This window comes from Taurulus bubalis (genome assembly GCF_910589615.1).
Source record: "Taurulus bubalis genome assembly, chromosome: 4".
NCBI classification, from domain to species: Eukaryota; Metazoa; Chordata; class Actinopteri; order Perciformes; family Cottidae; genus Taurulus; species Taurulus bubalis.
Genome location: NC_136592.1, coordinates 33553464 through 33572646, shown reverse-complemented (window position 1 = coordinate 33572646; position 19183 = coordinate 33553464). Strand labels below are relative to the sequence as shown.

Here is a 19183-nt window from a genome sequence, read left to right as displayed (position 1 = left end):
TACTTTTTAAGTGCATCAGGAATGAAATGATGGAGAGAAAAAACAAGATGATGAAATGAATGGAAACATCTGCTCAGTTTGGCTGGAATCTAATGTGAAGTTTGTCTCGGACTTTGCATGGAAATTCAAAAACAGGATTTGTGAAGAGTGCTCTGCTACTGCTGGAACAACGGGAAACTACCAGTGGTGGCCGGCCAATAGAGGGCCGCTGTCTACTGCGCCGTGCCGGGTCAGATCCATTTGGCCCCAGAAAGACGGGTCTAATAACTGCCTATGACATACGATTCAGCCAATCAGCGTCCTAAAAAAGACTTGCGCGTTCCCGTCTCTCATTCTCGTCTGGGCTAATCTCTCAAGCCGCCGCCCATTTTAGCAACATGACAACGAGTCGAGCTCTTCAGAGACCAAACGCTAACTCGGTAGAATCTCTTCTCCATCACCCGTTTGAGAGAAGAACTTTGACGGAGAAGCTAACGGGAAACACCTGTTTGTCAATCACTGTTGTTGGTTTTGTTGCCTGAGTGAAGCTACGGGATGTTTGCTGGTGGCAAAAAGAATTGCCAGCAGCCGCCAGTGGAAACGATCAAACTGTGATTTAGATCTTACTGTGAAGCAAAAGGCTCATGTTGTGGTTTGGTGTTGTCAGTAGTTTTCAATATCTTCAAGGCCGTCGTGTCTGTCGTGGAGGGTTTCTCTTGACCTCATGCCAGCGTGAGCCACCTTTGTAGTTGTGAAGAGTGAATGCTCAGGATGAGGTGAAGCAGGAGTTCACAGGGAACGGAAAGCCTGACATTTGACTTTGATCTCTTTTGATCTAGAACCCGAAAACTGTTGCGGGCCGTGGAGCCGTCACTCTGTCCACCTTAATACTGTACTGCCGGACATCTCTCTCTCTGTTCCTCGCCTTCAATCAGAGTTCGCTGTGTTTAGGCGTCGTAGATCATTTCTGTACCGCACCCGTCACCCGCTGTTTGTACCAAATCACTCAGAAGCCACTCATCTATCCTCTGTATGTCTAAACTCCAGCTCCCTTGAGAGGAAATGAATTTGTCTGGAATACCTGAGCCATAAAAAGTGGAATGGATACATAAATAAACTCAGTCAGACACAATCCCGTTGTAATCAGGAAATAAACATATTCATCATCTCAGTTAAGGGCTTCATGGGGAAATTTGTCAGCGCAGTTTTCACTCGCAATCCACAAAGGGGCATAAATCGTTAGCTATAATTTACTTGATGTCAAAATGCACTCCTGTGCAAACCCAGCCTCTGTTTTCTCTTTTTTAAAACACCTAATCACATAGCTGTGCATTAATGGGAAATGAAATGGAAGATGGCCACCATTGCATCTCATTAAGCTTCTGTTTGCGTAATGCGACACTTTGCTCCACCTCCACCTGTCTGATGAAGCCAGGTGGAGTAGAGCTGAGGCCTGAGACACGGTGAGCTCATTCACCAGCCGCTGGCACAACCACTGACTGTGCAAATGCTCTACTTGCATGTGATGCATTGGAAGTTCAGATCATATTGATGACTGAGGGATTGCCTCCACATGGCTCTCAACATGGTGACTGTTAAAGGTGCTAACAGAGGTGGGATGATGCTTTCAGCTAAAACATCAGTATAAGTGCAAAAATGTCACTCTTAGTAACCCAAATATCACAATAAACAAGTCAAGTGATCTGTTTGCTTCCCGTTACTCTTGGGTGACTCAATGTATAACCAAATGTACAAATTTAAGACATATAAATAGAAATACCAGCATTATTTTGTATGTGAGGCAGAAAAGGGGATTATCAACATCAGCGTCTTCAGCTGGTGAAATGCTGTCATCATCCAGGGACTCAAATCATTTGGCAAATAAGTGTTTATGATTGTAACTTGAAGCAGCGGCCTTACAAATATAAACTTATAAAGTCTCCCATTCATGTGTGGACCGCAGCTTTGAAGCCTGGAGTTGATCATTTGGTTTATTTTTCAACCAGAAGGGACACAAGAGTCCTTGAGTACAACTGAATGACCAAAATGTTTGAATAACTTGCATGAACAAAAAGGGTTCAATCATTGCCTGATTAAGACAACAATATGAACAACTGGCAGACATAATAACTTCTGGTAGCCGTCAATACCAAGGTAGCCTCTAAAGCGTCCCCTGTATTATGGTCTGTTTGACTCTAAATGACCATAATCTACGAAATGAACATCATGCTGTATTGAAGAAAACTTGAAACTAGAGATTGAGACATAAACTCATGTTTACAATGTTTACTGAGGGAATACATCAAGAGAAGTAGAGTCATTTATATAGACTTCTATACAACCAGAGGAGTCATTTATATAGACTTCTATACAACCAGAGGAGTCATTTATATAGACTTCTATACAACCAGAGGAGTCATTTATATAGACTTCTATACAACCAGAGATAAGTAGTCATTTATATAGACTTCTATACAACCAGAGGAGTCATTTATATATACTTCTATACAACCAGAGAGAAATAGTCATTTATATAGACTTCTATACAACCAGAGAGAAGTAGAGTCATTAATATAGACTTCTATACAACCAGAGAGAAATAGAGTCATTTATATAGACTTCTATACAACCAGAGAGAAGTAGAGTCATTTATATAGACTTCTATACAACCAGAGAGAAGTAGAGTCATTAATATAGACTTTAGAGTTCAGAGCTCTTCAACATTGACTTCCATTGAGGTTTTTTGGATGACGCTTCAAATCTCTTATGGGCTGTTGGATTGCTGCAGCGCTCCTTGTTAGGATACAGATGCTTCCGATGTGTTTTTGACCCCAATAAAAATGTCATTTTTGAAAGGCTAAATGCCAACAATTATTGATTCAAGTAGAATATTTTGTTGGGACAAAAACATGTTGTGAATTTTGGAAATGATTACATCTATGTCTTTTTCAATAAAGGTTGACCTTTACACTGAGGACTGAGACAATTACACAGATGACTGAGCACCGTGTGTGTGTGTGTGTGTGTGTGTGTGTGTGTGTGTGTGTGTGTGTGTGTGTGTGTGTGTGAGTGATATGGACAGTTGATCTTGCACACAGTGTCGCTGTAAATTGTGATTAACAATAATTCGAACGTCTATGTTTTGAAGTGCTCTTTGAACCATTTGCTGCAGCTCTACACGTCACAGTTTGCCCTGTTTCTATATTTCCTCCAGCAGAAATCTTACAGCTGTTTTCCTATTAACTATGTTTTCATGACAGGTCGCCTTTCAGCAAAAAGAGCAGCCTGGTTTCAATGGGAATCCCCATTACCTTTAAAGCCCCTGACCACATTAAACGTATGGGAACCATATACAGGCCGAGTTTAAATTGATGTTTTTCTTTTGTTGGATAACCACTTTCAGTATAAAACTAGCATTCACAAAGAGAAGCTGCTCTGGTAATGACCTTCACTCCAGTGGAGCTATCCATCAATACTGTATATGCACAGCCTATCAAAGTGTACATGGCATTGGGCGCAGCCCCGACGAAGAATAAAGAAATATAGACCGTGAGCTCCGTGTCGGCAGATGTAGAAAAGTTTGTTACAAGCCATTATCGTCTTTGTTGTTGTTGTTTTTCTTGTCACTGTGGCCATGCAGGCCTCATCCCTTTGGTTCCGTCTTTAAAGGAACTCAATCCTCCTCCGTTTGAGGAAGAAACCGACTGCAGGAAGCTGTAATTGGCCATTTTGAGCTTCACAGATTTAAAGTCTTTAAATGTTCTTTGTAGATTTGCATCTGCAAAAACTTCCATGAGCCTTTATGGCTTCAAGCTGTAGGATCCAGAGCATCACCGTAACCAACGACAACCATCTCTGAGGTATTATAATTCATGGATTGTCTTTAATTATCATCAAAGCCTGTTGTGCCGAAAGCCCATTGACATGGCGAGGACAAACGAGTACAAACGGCAACGAGATTAAAATCAATGTTGAGCTCTGACATCAGATGGAAGCCATTTGGATGAGATGACATCACAGTAACGGCGTGTGGGTTGGCGGAGGTGGAAGTCAACCTTTATTTAAATAATATCTGTGACATGGCAACTCTTTTGATTGAGCTTCTTTTTTTTCAGTTCACTTGGATCGAAAAAGCCCAAATATTGGATGACATAATGTTGAGATAAAACAGTGCCAGTTCTTCTTCTTCTTTTCTGACAGCCTGAATGAATCAAATCAATCCATGAAGTCATTATTGTGGCTTTACTGAAAATACGTAACAAATATCTGTAAAGGCAATTAAAGCCACTGAGCTGACGGCATATACTCTGGCATGTACTGCAATAAAGACAGTGGATAATGCTGTTTTAATATATGTATGCAGCACAGAATGTAACTGTGTCTAATGTGTTTTTATCATAATCTGGAACAGCATGCAGTGGCTTAGTGAACAGGATTCTGTAAACATATGCAGATGAAACCTACATGGACGCAAATGAATGAACAATAAACGTCAGCGGAGGATTTTACTATCGGATAAAGGCACGCAACATTTAATCATTTATATAAGTCAGCCTTATGAATAGTCACTGACCTGTGGGGATACAGGACTTGTTTTAATGGAGGTGTCCATATGGGACAGGAAAGTGACAAAAGCAAAGAAAAACAAATGAAGAAAAAAAAGTGTCTTTTGAAATGTGTGAACTACCTTTACAGACATTTATGAAACCAATACCAACATTTACATCAAGGGTTTGACTGTCGTAGAATAAAACATAAAAACAAGTTGCAGGAGTTTGAAATGAAGTAAATTCAATTAAAATAGGCTATCAGCGCTTTTGAATCATTATGACATTGTTCTAATTATTCAAAAAGTTAAAACTACTTTTACCCAAATCCACAATGCGTCCTATTATACATCAACATTCAATTCAAGTGTCTTCCTGCCGCCGGTAGGTTTTCTAAGTAGACAGACATCAGTTCTTATCTCTGAAATTGAACCAGGTGTTCAATGTGAAACTGTAATATCTCAAGCAGCAATTACTCTGTGCTCGAGAACAAATCAAATATTAAAACAAACTTTGGGGTAATGGGAGAGTGTTTGTCATGACCCGCTCTTAATTAACTGGAACCGTGTGTATGAAATATATATTTCTTTCTTTCTGAGGTAAGCCTACATTCCTCTTCAGTAGCTCCTCGAGTCGCTTTTGATTAAAATGTGCAGCGGTGTTATCAAAAGGTAAACCAAGCTCAGTGATGTCAAAAAATACATGAAAAAAGGATATGATGACATATTCAGTTGGCATTATGGTTTTGAAAATAAATCAAAGATGTGATTGTGGAGGAATGGGCAACACAAGCCGTCTACCGCCCCTCAGTTCTTCGTCCCTTTGCAGCACAAGGTGGGCGGGTCTTCAGTCATATCTCTCCTCAGCGTTTGGCAGCTTTGTGATTCTGCATGCTTGGATGTTGGCATGATATCTGAAGGCTGTGAAAATGTGAGGAGACAGCTCTGAAACTTATGTCCATGTTAGTTTCCCTGAGTGTTTTGTCAAGTATGCATGTGACCGATTTTTTGACACAGATTACGAAACGACGCACAAGACAAACATTACTGAACGCCTCAGTGATCCATACGCTGAGAGATGAACGCGTTATGAAAAGCAGTTTGAACATGAATACTCCGCATCACAAGCAGTCAAAGCTTCTGGTAGATCCTCTCTACAGAGGATCCACTACTGGGATCCTGCTCACCGGCCCGCTCTCACCAAACGGTCATTTAGCTACGAGACGCCGTCTCCTGCTTCAGGGCGAGTCCTTTGTGCACAATGTTCGTGCTGCGGAAAGTTAAGAACAATTCTTGTGACGAAAAAGAAAAGTACTCGCGATAAAAAGTATCGAAATGATATATATTATTATATTATTATCAATGGTGTATATATATGTTGACGTGTGATTTAATTGAAGGGGTAAAAACAACCCCACCATGTGCTGTAATGCCGTTGCCAGGTTGTAATGAACACACTGCATCATCCCCATGCCGCGTGGACATTTATTGAAGTGAAGGAAATGAGCTTTCACCACAACCTTGAACCTCTCAATGTCTCCACATCTCATCAGCCTCAAGGTCCCCGTTGGCAATGAGCTGCAGGAATCGATGTTTTTTGCCAAATGACAAGTTTTAAGCATGGGAACCATTACCCTTACTGCACTAAGTGGCTGGGAACGACTTCCCCAACGGTTCCTCTGAAGGCAGCTGCCTCCTCCAGTGGACAGCCATGTCATTTAAAGAGAAGCATTACCCCGATGCCACCTCATTAGGTAAAGCTCCTTTTTAAGGATCCGCTGTTACGTCTCAATTCACTGATAACTTGTCCAAACTGTGTTCAAAGTCTCATAATATATGTTAAGTACTGCAGATGATCATATTTAAGGGGTTTATGGGGGCCTGTTAATGGTGAGGGGTATTTGATGGTGCGTATGGGATGCTGAACATACAGGAAGGCAGGAGAGAAACTTTACTTTTCAAGCAACATTCTGCATGTGTATGCAATCAATTAGGAGCAAGAATATGAACATTGATAAAGAAATGAAGTTGCTAAAACAAAACTCCAAGTTCAGCAGCGCTCCACAGAGACGTACGAGGCCGGCAGACAGTATAGGACCATGTGACCTTTTGAGTGCATTGCCGGTGGAGGATTTGTTACAGAATAGGGCATTATTGACTTTAGTTTCTGTAAAGGTCGCTTTCTGGTGTAGATATAGTTTTATGCCATTGGCAGTTTTTATGTTTCCCTCCGTGCCAGTGTAGTTACAGCCAAAGCTTCCATACCATGATGTGAAGTTCAAAATATCAACCTCTGTTCATAATACTCCACGGAACCAAACTAGCATTGTTCACTGCCTCTCTCTCCTTTTCCTGTCTAGATTCAGCTGTTATGTAATATAATAAAGGCAGAAAGACGTATTTTCTGCAGACCCGGACAGACTTGAGAAGCACTGTTGTGACATTAGTTTATAATGAATGGCGAAACCCCAACATGGGTTCAAGCGCAGCCGCCCCGTGACCCACCGGTTCCTGTTGGAGCGTCTTCTGTCTGGAGAACACAGCAGGGTTCAGTGAGACGTGACGGTTACTCGAGCAAACATGTGAAAACTACACTTTTACAAAGCGTTGAAGTGAGTGCTCTTCCTCCAAAATCAATATGGGAAATTGCTTCTGATTTCTTAGAGACAGGCACCAGCTAACGCTGAGAAAGTAGGTTTTCCCAGTTGTGGATAGACACTGTTCCTTTGGTACTTAAACATAGAACATAATAATAACTTCTTACTGGGAATATTTATCCTGGAAGAACAACACTGTAACCCAGACACGAGGCCGTTTGATGCTCCGACATGTTTGGGACTTCCACACCAAGTATAGCGCGGAAATAATGGTTATTTATTCCATAGTCGATAAAAGAAAACTCTTTTTCACGGAGAGAAGCGACGGCGATAAGCCACGCCCCCTTTGTCACGACGCGATTTCACGCGCTGTGTGAACGCAGCATAACATGTCAATGCTTTACTGGATTGGGATGTTTGCAGTATTAGTCTGAGGGTTGTGGGGAGGCACCGAACAATGTTTGGTTAAAAAACTTGGGAGCTCTCGAAGGAGTCATTGGGGAATCTTGCTCAGACTCTTGACCTTTGATCATATTTATGCTAAACATATATATATATATATATATATATATATATATATATATATATATATATATATATATATATATATATATATATATATAAGGCAAGGATTGCAGATTGGTTAGAGATCAAGGACAATAGGTCTGGTGTTCACATCGTGGTCACATGAGCTGTGCAACTGGTTTGAAGACCCTGATGGTCACATTTTAAACTCCACAAACATAACAAGGATATCATCGCGTTCGGCAGAGTCTTCTCTCTCTGTTGATTGTATTATTTCCTCAACCATCCTGCCATGTTGAATTGGTGTTACTTCCATATGTTATCTTTGTGGTGTGTTAAGGCAGCTCCGTCGTGTGTCTTTTATGAGCTGTAACATGATTAGTCGTAGTCAAGCTGCTGTGAGAAACACTGTCACCTTTCTGCTGCACAGATCTGATGAACAAAAACACACTTTTTAAATTGTGCGAAAAACCGATTATGTTAATCGTTGGGAGCTTTTCTTAATGCCAAAGAGCAGTATAATGCAGCATAGCATTATCACACACATGTTTTTATGTTCATAGCTCTAATGTGGTCTTCTTTCATGTATTAGTCACAGTACACGTTTAAACCCAGCCCGGATAGAGGACCACTTTATTCTAGAAACACAACATCGTGCAGACTTTCTCTCCTCCAGAGCCAATAGGAGAAGTCATTTGAAAGTGACCAAGACCTCAAGCAGAGATTTACAGTCTACAGTCTACACACAGCCAGCTTCTACCAACTTCTACCACAGCCAGCTCAAGTTTTGACAGCAGCAATATTTAAATGACCACTTTATGTGTACCCCCCCCCCCCCTTTCAGGTGGCCATTAAAGCCGTCACCTTCTCGCTTTGCGTGCCGACACAAAGGAGATGTTGTGCAACCAAAAAGCATGAGGCCATTAAATCTGAAAAATAAATAAATAATCCACCTGACAAGGTTCTTCCTCCTGAGCCTGTTATTACCTCTTCCTTCTGATCTTCTGAAAGTTTTAGTAAAATCGTGGAAGGAACCTGAATAAGTAGAAGCTCCTGCAACCGTCTCAAACACGTCTGTTCCGACTGCGGTTGAAGAAGCACGAGCCTCGTCTGGTGAAGCTGCGGACTTCCAGTTCAAAAGCAGATCCTGCTGCGGCAACGTTTTGTTTATTCAACTGAACAACTTCTTCTCCCCGGCGGTTTATGTCGTTATTACTAGTATTCTAGAAATGCTTGTGCAGCGTTTTACATTTCCACTCATCTTTGCCTGGTGTTATTGAAGCACTCGCCGCCGCCATCGGTTTTCTTTTCCACAATGAGTTTGTGATTTCTTTTTGTTGTACTATTGCTGAGGAGTCTTTGTGCACATTCATATGTAAATGCTCTGCTGTCCTCAGATCGCCGATGCCCTGGCAGCAGCAGAGCGTGTGACCAGCAGAGTTCCCCAGAGTTCAGCTGGAGCATCGTGGCTGCCGGCGGCCTGCGGGAGGAGAGGACCGAGAACAGCCAGAAGAAGGCAGGAAGCCCCCAGGGGTGGGAGGAAGGTAAGAACCAAGGTATCACGCTCCCCCCGTTGCAGGGGAATTTCATTTTTCAACAAACTTTCTCCATCTTCTCATACTTCCATATTCTCTGCTTACGTTGAACTTGAAGACGAACGCAGTCACTTTCTGGGGAAGTCACTTTCCGAGTCACCGTTAGTGTTTGGTCGTGGCGGGCTTTTTTGCCGCTGTTGCATTATGGGTTACTACTTTGGCAACTATAAGCCATGCTCAAATTGTAATAGTGAAATAATGAGACAGTATGGCGTGTTTGCTGGTGTGCTATTGATGGTGTGCACATTGAGATTACTTTAGCAGATGCAATTAGCACCGAGCTCCAGAAGCCAACAATGCTTCTTGCTCCCAGGTGGAATAGCTGATGTGTTTATGCATCCGGGTGCACGCAGCATGCAGAGACAAGCACCCAGGTGAGCGTAGCCAAGAATGCTATTTGCACCCGACCCAGCCGCTCATTAGATATGTGTAAAGCTGGGTATATTTCACAAAACGTCACCAAGTAGTTTTGTTCCCAAACCGAACCAAACTGACACTGAAAATAATAATAATAATAATAATAAGAAGAAAAAAGTAAACCAAGTGTAAAAATGGACTTTCACAGGACTTGAAGCCCGGTCTCTTAGGTGATACGTTGGACTCACCATCCAGCACCACAGACTATCTACACATGCTGGTCGTCTTCATAGTCTTGCAACTTCTCTCAAAAAGCCTTTGGGCTATCTAGCTATTGATAAATGAAGTTGCATAATAAACTTGGCCAGGTGTAAATAGCCAAATACCTTCCGGGTGCAAATATACCGTATAACTTTTCCTCAAGTTTTCTCAGGCAAAGCGCTGCATATGGTTTGCTGAGCCAGTAGTCTGAGACATCTTGTAGCCCTGCCTTCCTTCTGCCCCCGCGTCCTTCATTTTCATACCATGGAAGATGAGAAAACCGTTTCTGTCGTCTTATCTCCTGAGGTGATAGTGAAATGGAGGGAGACAGAGGAGTCTATTTATTTCCTTAAATGTTTTTTTATTTTCCTATCATGAACTACGAGTCTGAGACCAGATGACTGGAGTGCTGGATGAAATTGGAAAAATAGTGAAATATACTGTACTGACTGGTAAGAGAAGGAAGTTGCTGTGAAGGCAGTAGATTGTGTTTGAGGCAGAAGGATAGATATCATTTAGGGTAAAACCCCAAAACACATCACAGGGTCATTGATCGATTTAGAGAGATGACTGTTTTCACTTGGTAGCACTTTACATTAAACATGATACAGTGGGTATTAGTGTTGATAATAATGAAGTAATACCATGTAATTACCAAAGTAATAACCGCTCCACCCGCCTTAATCTTGGCTAAATGTGCAGAAGATCCATGCAGTGTTCACTTTAAGCAGCTTGCAGCCGTGACTCGCGGTTATTACACAAACTACCCGTGTGGACACGAGCATGTTGGAGACCTGCGGTGAATGTGACGAGAACCTGTGTTTAGTTTGTCCGTTCCGGGCTCCTGTAGAAACATGGAGGTGCAACATGAGATGGACCCGCTCTGGATATGAAGGGGCTCATGCTAAGCTAACAAATCTCAACGATTCTTAATGTCAGGTGCATATACATGCACGACTGCAAAGGTATTTCTGAATATTATATTCCATTTCAGCGAATAAATCCCATAAATGCTAACCGGCCCCCTATTACTCCTTAACGTACATCTTAGTCCAATGCTCCCCAGATTTACCGATCGTTGATGCCTTCTTCAAACATAATCTTCACTATCAAGTTGCATTTACATACTTGCCCTAAATATGGATCTCTTGAATGTAGTGAGAGCATATGCAATCTATTCTCCCAGCAACCCGGATTACTCCTCAGTTAAAAGACCATGACTATACAAAATTAACAAAATTGTTTTTCTCTGCCTACCTAAATTGATTATTATTGCGTTCATTTTAACAGAGGCTGAATCCCCAGAACCAGAGCGACTTGAATTAAAAATGCCATGCACATTAAAGAGATGCTCTCCAGAACAATGCAATTAAAGGGGACGCCAGGTCTCTGCGGCCTTCTCCCTGACCCGTAGCCGTCCTCGTTAAAGTCACGCATGTATATGTGCAAAAGACAAAAAAGAAAGGACAATTATACTGATCATGATTGAAGGTTGGCAACGCAGAGTACAAAGGAAATATATGTGCATAATCATGTCGGAGCCCTCGGTTAGCCACAATACAGTTGGCGTGTTTTGAATAATTGAGCTGGGCGAGTTGCTGTCTCCACACATTTCCCCGGCGCATGTGATTTAAAAGGGATGGAATAAGGGATGAATACTTAATGGCTGTGATGAGTGGATTCGCTCGAGCTGTTTTCTACCGTATCCAACTCATCCGCTGTAAGATGTTCAACTTTGAAGCTTTTATCCAGAGACGCCGGTAGTTACCGTGAAGTTGTGCAGACACGAGCCGACGACTCTCAGATGTTAACTCGACCCAGTGCGAGTCCTGCTCCCATCCATCGGGTTTCTGCTGATGCCTCCGGGCTGCGTGAAGCAGGAAGTACATGCACTCACGTCCTGCACTCACGGCGCCCCGTTCATTCATATGAAGGTTGCTGAGCGGCGCATGAACCATAAAAAACATTAGTCTCCGAGTGTTAAATGATCTTTTGACGATCATCCGCATTAGCGATGGCTGGGGGGCGGGGTTTAAAGGAAGGGGGCGGGGTTTAAAGGAAGTCCCGCCTCTCAGGCTCGTTCACATGAACTGAGTAAGATAATAAAGATTTAACAAGGAGCTATTCAAATATTGGAATCAACATTTACTTCATAATGATAAGTTACCACTTTAATGCAAAATATAAGTCAACCACATAATAAATTATGTATAATTATAAGTTAAACTACCCAGCAGTAAATAAAGCAATTGCAACTATCCTCACATTTACACATTAACGTTGAACTAATCATAATTCGGTAGCACTTTATAATAACTACACACTTTTTAGCATTAGTAAAGCATGAATAAACACTGAATTCATCATTTATAAAGCTTTATTCCAACATGAATACTCATTAGTAACTAATCCATAAACACAGTTATACATGTTTCATTCTTGATTAATAAGCTATGGTTTCATACTTTATGAATGATAAATTCCCCATTTGTAAATGAAGTATTCAGTACTACTGAATTCATCATTTTGTAATGCTTTGTAAGGCATACATAGTCTACACTTTAGATTAGCTTTAGAGTAGTAACAACTTGAATTCATCATGAATTGCAGCATTGTTTTGATCATTTACTAACACTTTACAAATGATCTTATTAATCATTTATAAGTCCTGAATACTTCATTTACAAATGGGGAATTCATCATTTATAAAGTATGAAACCATAGCTTATTAATCAAGAATGAAACATTTATAACATTTTTGTTTATGAATGAGTTACTAATGAGTATTCATGTTGGAATAATGCTTTAGAAATCCCATTTCAGATTCATATATATCATATCACTGAATTATGGGTAGCACTTAATAATAACTACACACTATTTAGCATCAGGAAAGCATAAATAAACAATGAATTCATCTTCAGTGTTTTAAGTTTATTTTGATGATAATACTTTTATACCTGTACTTGACTCGTGATTTCTTGTCATCTGTCACAGATAATTCTGTTACTTTTACCGAAGTAAAAGGTCTGAATGCGTCTTCTACACGGACACGTAATAAAGAATAGTATGTGGTTACACCACTGCTGAACGCAGGTTCAATTCCCACTGCGGGTCTACACAGTAGCTCCCATTCCACTGTGGTGGAGAGAAGGGGACTCATGTATGTGCTAAATGAAACCTGGCTCTTAATGCATCATTGTGGGTCATTATCGTGACAATAGACATGTGACAGCAGCCTGCTCCTCCCCTCAGGCTGACACAGGCGGTGGTTAGCCACATTAGCGTAACAATAAGAACGGCATGAAGCAACGGTTGCCCTCTGCGAGGCGACTGCCGCAAAAAGCGGACGGTTATCATTTAGACCAACAGAACCATTAGCCCTGTCTGTGTGAAGGTGGTTTACTTCCCTGAAGTGGCTAGCTAAGCTAACAGGTGGTGACATGCAGCAGCAACTTGAGTTGATTAAAACGAGAGCTCAGTCTTGGTTTTGGGTGGGAGAGGCCAGACGAAGGCAGAACAGGATTGCTTCTCTCGTGTCCTCTCGGCACAGAGCGATCATCTCCATCTCATCCCGACGTCTCCTGCCAAAGCGAGCGTGAATGTGATTACACATTTTAATTGTCGCTCTCGCACACGGAACGTCGAGGCGTGAGGGTCGCAGCCCGGAGCTGACTGGCACCGAGGGGCCATCCAGTGCAACGCTGGTTTGTTTGTAATGGAGCGTCTGTCTCCTGCCAGCTCAGGGACTCTATTTCTTAACTGGGCTGTGCATCATAAGAATAACAAAACAAATAGGGCTTAAGCTTATGGAAGCACAATAGAGATGGGAGAAACCAGACTTTTTTTATTTGATACCATACCTATACTTTTTGTTCTAATTACCGATGTCAACCATTTCTTAAATGGGTGTGTGACTTTTCAAAATAATTGTCTTTATTTCTAAGAAACTAAACTCAAAGGACAATCACATAACGGTCATTCCTAACAAATTCATTACAACATCAAATAGAATTACATTTAATGTGTTTATGTTTAAAAAAAAGAAGACAATTCTGCAATATAAATAGTATGATTAAATAATAAACCTCCTTATAACTTTTACAGGTGTGTTGTTATAAATGTTTGAAGAGGACCCTCGTGTTGTTGCTGTGTTGCATTTCATCATTTAAATGATGCATCTTGCTCTATATGTTCTATGTCTGATGGATAAAAATGCATTATGTCACACACACTACATTTGGTGAAGCTAAAGATATTTCACTGGTTGATCACAACTCCACACAATAGCGCACAAGAAAACACACACACACACACACACACACAGAGGAAAGGTGTGTGTGTGTGTGCAGCCGGCCGGCATGCGGCTTGTTGGCCGGCACAGCGACTCGCCGGTCGTTCTCCGCCGGTTCCTTTCCCGCCGACCGTGAAGTGTCACCGCTGCGCGGTCGCCACGCGCTCCGCCTGTGAGGACGAGGCAACGTGGAGGAAAGCGAAGGCTGCAGCTGGCGGGCGCTTGAGCGTAGCGCCCTGCAAGCTTTTGAAAGTGCCTTTTGCAGAGCCTCAGCCCTGTGGGGGCGCCTTCCTCTCACAGAGGTTCACTCTGTGCTTCGAGCCCTGCAGCCGATATACATTGGCATAAAGAACACTGCAGGCGGTTCTTATCATTAGGAGCTCCTCGCAAAGTTTCTGAAAGTTTTATCTGAAAATGAGCCAGAAGAAAAGTTGTGACTGCGTCGTGGCTTTCACCTCCAGTGAGATTACATCTGGACAGATCAATGGCCCAATTGCCACGCAGGCAGGAAAGCCATCCAATGGCTTTTTTTATTTATTTATTTCACCTGCACCCAGAACCCTTCTTATCTGAGCAAATAATTATGAACCATTACCGGGGACGAGAGGCAATTTGTTCTACTTATCTGTTTTGGACCTGGAACATAATGGCCCTGGCATTTGAGGCAACATTGTGCTCTGGGATGGGATCCCTCCGTCTGCACACCCGACCTGCTAAGCACGGCAAAAAATGAAAAAAATAGAAAAGATATGATGGCTACCGTCACGGCCACACACCGGTCAGACAAAAAACTAAAAACACAGCGAAGTTGGCAGAGACAGACCTCTGATTGAACCGATGTCTGGAAACATCGATTGTGAGTCAGAACTTAGTGCTACTTCTGACCCGCGACCTTTTGTCCATAGCGAGCCCTCTGCTCATGTATGTTTCAGAGGAAGCATCCGCCGCCTGAAAGCAGAAGACACGCAGGGCGAGTTTTGCAGGGTTTTCATGCGACGCGCTTGAAACGTGCTCCGACTGCACAACGCAAACTCTGGGCAACCCACAAGGAGATGGAAGACCTGCCGAAGTTACTGTAGGACCAGAAGAAGAAGAAAAGAAGAAAAAAGCCGAGCTGTTCACTCGAACATGGAAGAAATGTGTCGACGGATTATGATTCTATCCGACGAGCCGCAGTGCATTTCAGAAGGAGCTCGAGAGAAATAACACGAAATAAACAGTAGTTGTTCACAGCGTGTTTTTCTGTGTTATACTGTAATCATGTTTGTGTTAAACTGTTGAAATGTTGAGCTAATGTTAAAAAGAAGTACTTTTGTGTAGTTTGTAATTTACAGGAAGTCGGTGAACATGTTTTTTATGCTTCAAGCCTGTAGAGCCGGTCAGTCAGAAGTCCACTGCCTCTAACGGGCGAGTGAGAGGGCCGCTTGCTTGGGATGGGAGACATTTATTTATAAAATGAATTGAATTGAATTGAATGGGAGAGGACGTTGTGACCATGTCGTTTCAAAGACTGTGTTCTGGTCCAGTTCATGCAGTATTTCTTTATTATGTTTCCAGTGGGACACTAGGAGGAGGTCAGGGCGGCTCAGGGCCTTCAACCAGGAGACTGCTGCTTGTGTCCCGTCTCTGGGGTCGTTTCAAGCCCTCAAGTTAAAAAGACAAAACTTAAACATAAGCGATTGATTTGCTGAAAAGTTTTGTAGTGGATTTGTTGTGTGTTTTTTTTAACCGTTTACTCAACTGCTTTCCAACTGTGGCTGTAATCCGGGAGAAAATAGGTTTCCCTAGAAAACACAATTAAGAGTTTAGTTGTATGGGAATGTGATTTGGGGGCAGAGAGGGGTTGAGCGGCGGTGAGGGTTGAGCGGCGGTGAGGGTTGAGCGGTGGTGAGGGGTTGAGCGGCGGTGAGGGGTTGAGCGGCGGTGAGGGGTTGAGCGGCGGTGAGGGGTTGAGCGGTGGTGAGGGGTTGAGCGGTGGTGAGGGGTTGAGCGGTGGTGAGGGGTTGAGCGGCCGTGAGGGTTGAGCGGCGGTGAGGGGTTGAGCAGCGGTGAGGGGTTGAGCGGCGGTGAGGGGTTGAGCGGCGGTGAGGGGTTGAGCGGCCGTGAGGGTTGAGCGGCGGTGAGGGGTTGAGCGGCGGTGAGGGGTTGAGCGGCGGTGAGGGTTGAGCGGCCGTGAGGGGTTGAGCGGCGGTGAGGGTTGAGCGGCGGTGAGGGGTTGAGCGGCCGTGAGGGTTGAGCGGCGGTGAGGGGTTGAGCGGCCGTGAGGGTTGAGCGGCCGTGAGGGTTGAGCGGCCGTGAGGGTTGAGCGGCAGTGAGGGTTGAGCGGCCGTGAGGGTTGAGCGGCAGTGAGGGTTGAGCGGCGGTGAGGGGTTGAGCGGCCGTGAGGGGTTGAGCGGCCGTGAGGGTTGAGCGGCCGTGAGGGCTTCGCCTGCCTCGTCTCCGGGACCAGACTGACCTTTTCCTGCATTCACACTCTCCTCCTACTCCAGGTCAGCACAATCAATCAGCAGCATAGACGTGATGCAAAAGCACCTGGATCAGCTGAAGCTCCGAGTTCTCCGTCTGAAGTTGGACCACAGGGCTCCTCTTCCCTTTCAACCTTCATTACTCAGAAACACCACTTGGTAGCTCACTGCTAATGAGGCGCTATGCATTAGTCACGGCTCCTGTTTTCTTGTTTTTCATCAATGATCAAACCGTAAAAGCTTCTTTTCCCTTCGACCCCGCTCCGGGGCGCTCCACTGACCTCGTCACTTTCTTACGTGTTGTTTCAATAATGTATCGTGACGTGTTAGAAACATTTACTCGACACCTTGAGGTAAAATCATAGATCAGGACATTTATTCTTCGAAGAAGGAGCAGAGTCAGAATCACAACATGATATGTCAATTGCGTATCCTGGACTGCTCCATGAATGAGCAGAGAGTTACCTCTTAAATACATTAATGACACAATCACAGAAGCTCCCATGACGTCTTCAGATTGGCTTGCATCGGCATGGTCATGATAACAAGGAACACTGTTCTTCACACAGAGACATGGAGGCATCCACAGTCTCGAGACTATCAGAAGGTCACTGTTAAAGCATATGCATGTTTTAACAGGAGAGGAGGTCACATGAGAAGCCACAAGCCTTTACACAGTATATGATTCATGATATAACTGTGAAACAGTACTTGATTAAGAGTAAATAAGTTTTTCTTATTGACAGTTGGCTGACAACTTAATCACCTCTTGAAATGTCTGCTGTGTGTCTGCTGGCGGCGGATCTCTCCTTCAGTGCCGACACATTGCAGACCTGTTGATCTGTGAAGAACGCTGCATGCTGTTCTGCGTTGATTACGGTTATTTACGTTTTGATTTGGTATTCTATTCTGACCTACGTAGGGATAAATATACATATGAGCATCGTGCAACAAATAATACAGATTTATCCTATTTTCCATGTATTATGGAAAGTGTACGTTTTAATAAGTTTTAACCAGATAGTCAGTGTTGCTCAAGTTCAATGTCAATGTCAGCCACTTGGAGAGTTGGAGATGACCTCAATGGCAGGGTGCTCAGTCCCATAACTTCACTACAATTGCGCCGATGGGCACACATTAATAATCAATATTTCAATTAGAATGCATGTCCAAAAGCAGACTCTTTATTAGCAGACATGTGTTTGTGTGTGTGTGTGTGTGTGTGTGTGTGTGTGTGTGTGTGTGTGTGTGTGTGTGTGTGTGTGAGGGTTGCTCAGGCGTTCTAGGTTCAATTCTGTTCATCTGTTGGTGGAGCTGGTCTACTTCCTCTCTCTTGTGGTATTTAAATGGTGTCAATAGTTGGTTTTTGCTTCCTGCAGGTGTGCATTATATAGGAGTGATGTGCATTATGTAGGAGTGATGTGCATTATATAGGAGTGATGTGCATTATATAGGAGTGATGTGCATTATATAGGAGTGATGTGCATTATATAGGAGTGATGTGCATTATGTAGGAGTGATGTGCATTATATAGGAGTGATGTGCATTATGTAGGAGTGATGTGCATTATATAGGAGTGATGTGCATTATATAGGAGTGATGTGCATTATGTAGGAGTGATGTGCATTATATAGGAGTGATGTGCATTATATAGGAGTGATGTGCATTATGTAGGAGTGATGTGCATTATATAGGAGTGATGTGCATTATGTAGGAGTGATGTGCATTATATAGGAGTGATGTGCATTATATAGGAGTGATGTGCATTATGTAGGAGTGATGTGCATTATATAGGAGTGATGTGCATTATGTAGGAGTGATGTGCATTATATAGGAGTGATGTGCATTATATAGGAGTGATGTGCATTATATAGGAGTGATGTGCATTATGTAGGAGTGATGTGCATTATGTAGGAGTGATGTGCATTATATAGGAGTGATGTGCATTATATAGGAGTGATGTGCATTATATAGGAGTGATGTTGGTGTATTCCTGTACCGCCACCATGTAAGCTGGGCGGACCCCAGACAGAACAGCTGCTGGGATCTCAATGAGCAGAGAAGCTCGGAGCTGCAGAAAGACAAACACGGCGACGCCAACACCTCCACGTAGCCCGGAGACGGATGGAGCTCCTCACTCCATTCAGGGCAAACTACCTGGGGATAATAATTACCTGTGTAAGCTACGGAGACGCTGTCATCCTCCATTGTCTCACTCTATGCCAGTAAATGAACTACAGTCGAAAGACACATAAAACAGAAGGAAGCAATTACAAGTACAGCATACCTCTCAACAGCAGGAAGGGAAAGAAAGAAAAAACTCATTATCTCAACATTCATTCTGATGTAATTAGAATGCCGCCTGTAGAATGTCCAATTAGTATTCCAGTGCGAGGTTGTTGACGTCTCTCCCAAGGCGTCGCCACTCTGGGTGTGTGTGTGTGTGTGTGTGTGTGTGTGTGTCTTGTTCTGTAACTGAGGCTGTCTCCTGTGATTCCAGTTGTTATGAATACCTCGAGGAAGGGAGGAACACGGATCCGTCTTGTCGTTGCTGCCCCTCGTGA

General features: G+C 43.1%; 1 protein-coding gene across 1 annotated transcript in view; it reads left to right on the top strand.

The window, feature by feature from the left end:
* LOC306736028 (ALK tyrosine kinase receptor-like) overlaps positions 1–19183 on the top strand; it is a gene marked incomplete at both ends in the record, with an annotated part of 325018 nt that overhangs the window by 133141 nt on the left and 172694 nt on the right. Inside the window, 1 exon segment of the mRNA XM_079217608.1 lies at positions 9045–9203. Coding sequence (XP_079073734.1) covers positions 9045–9203 — 159 coding nt within the window.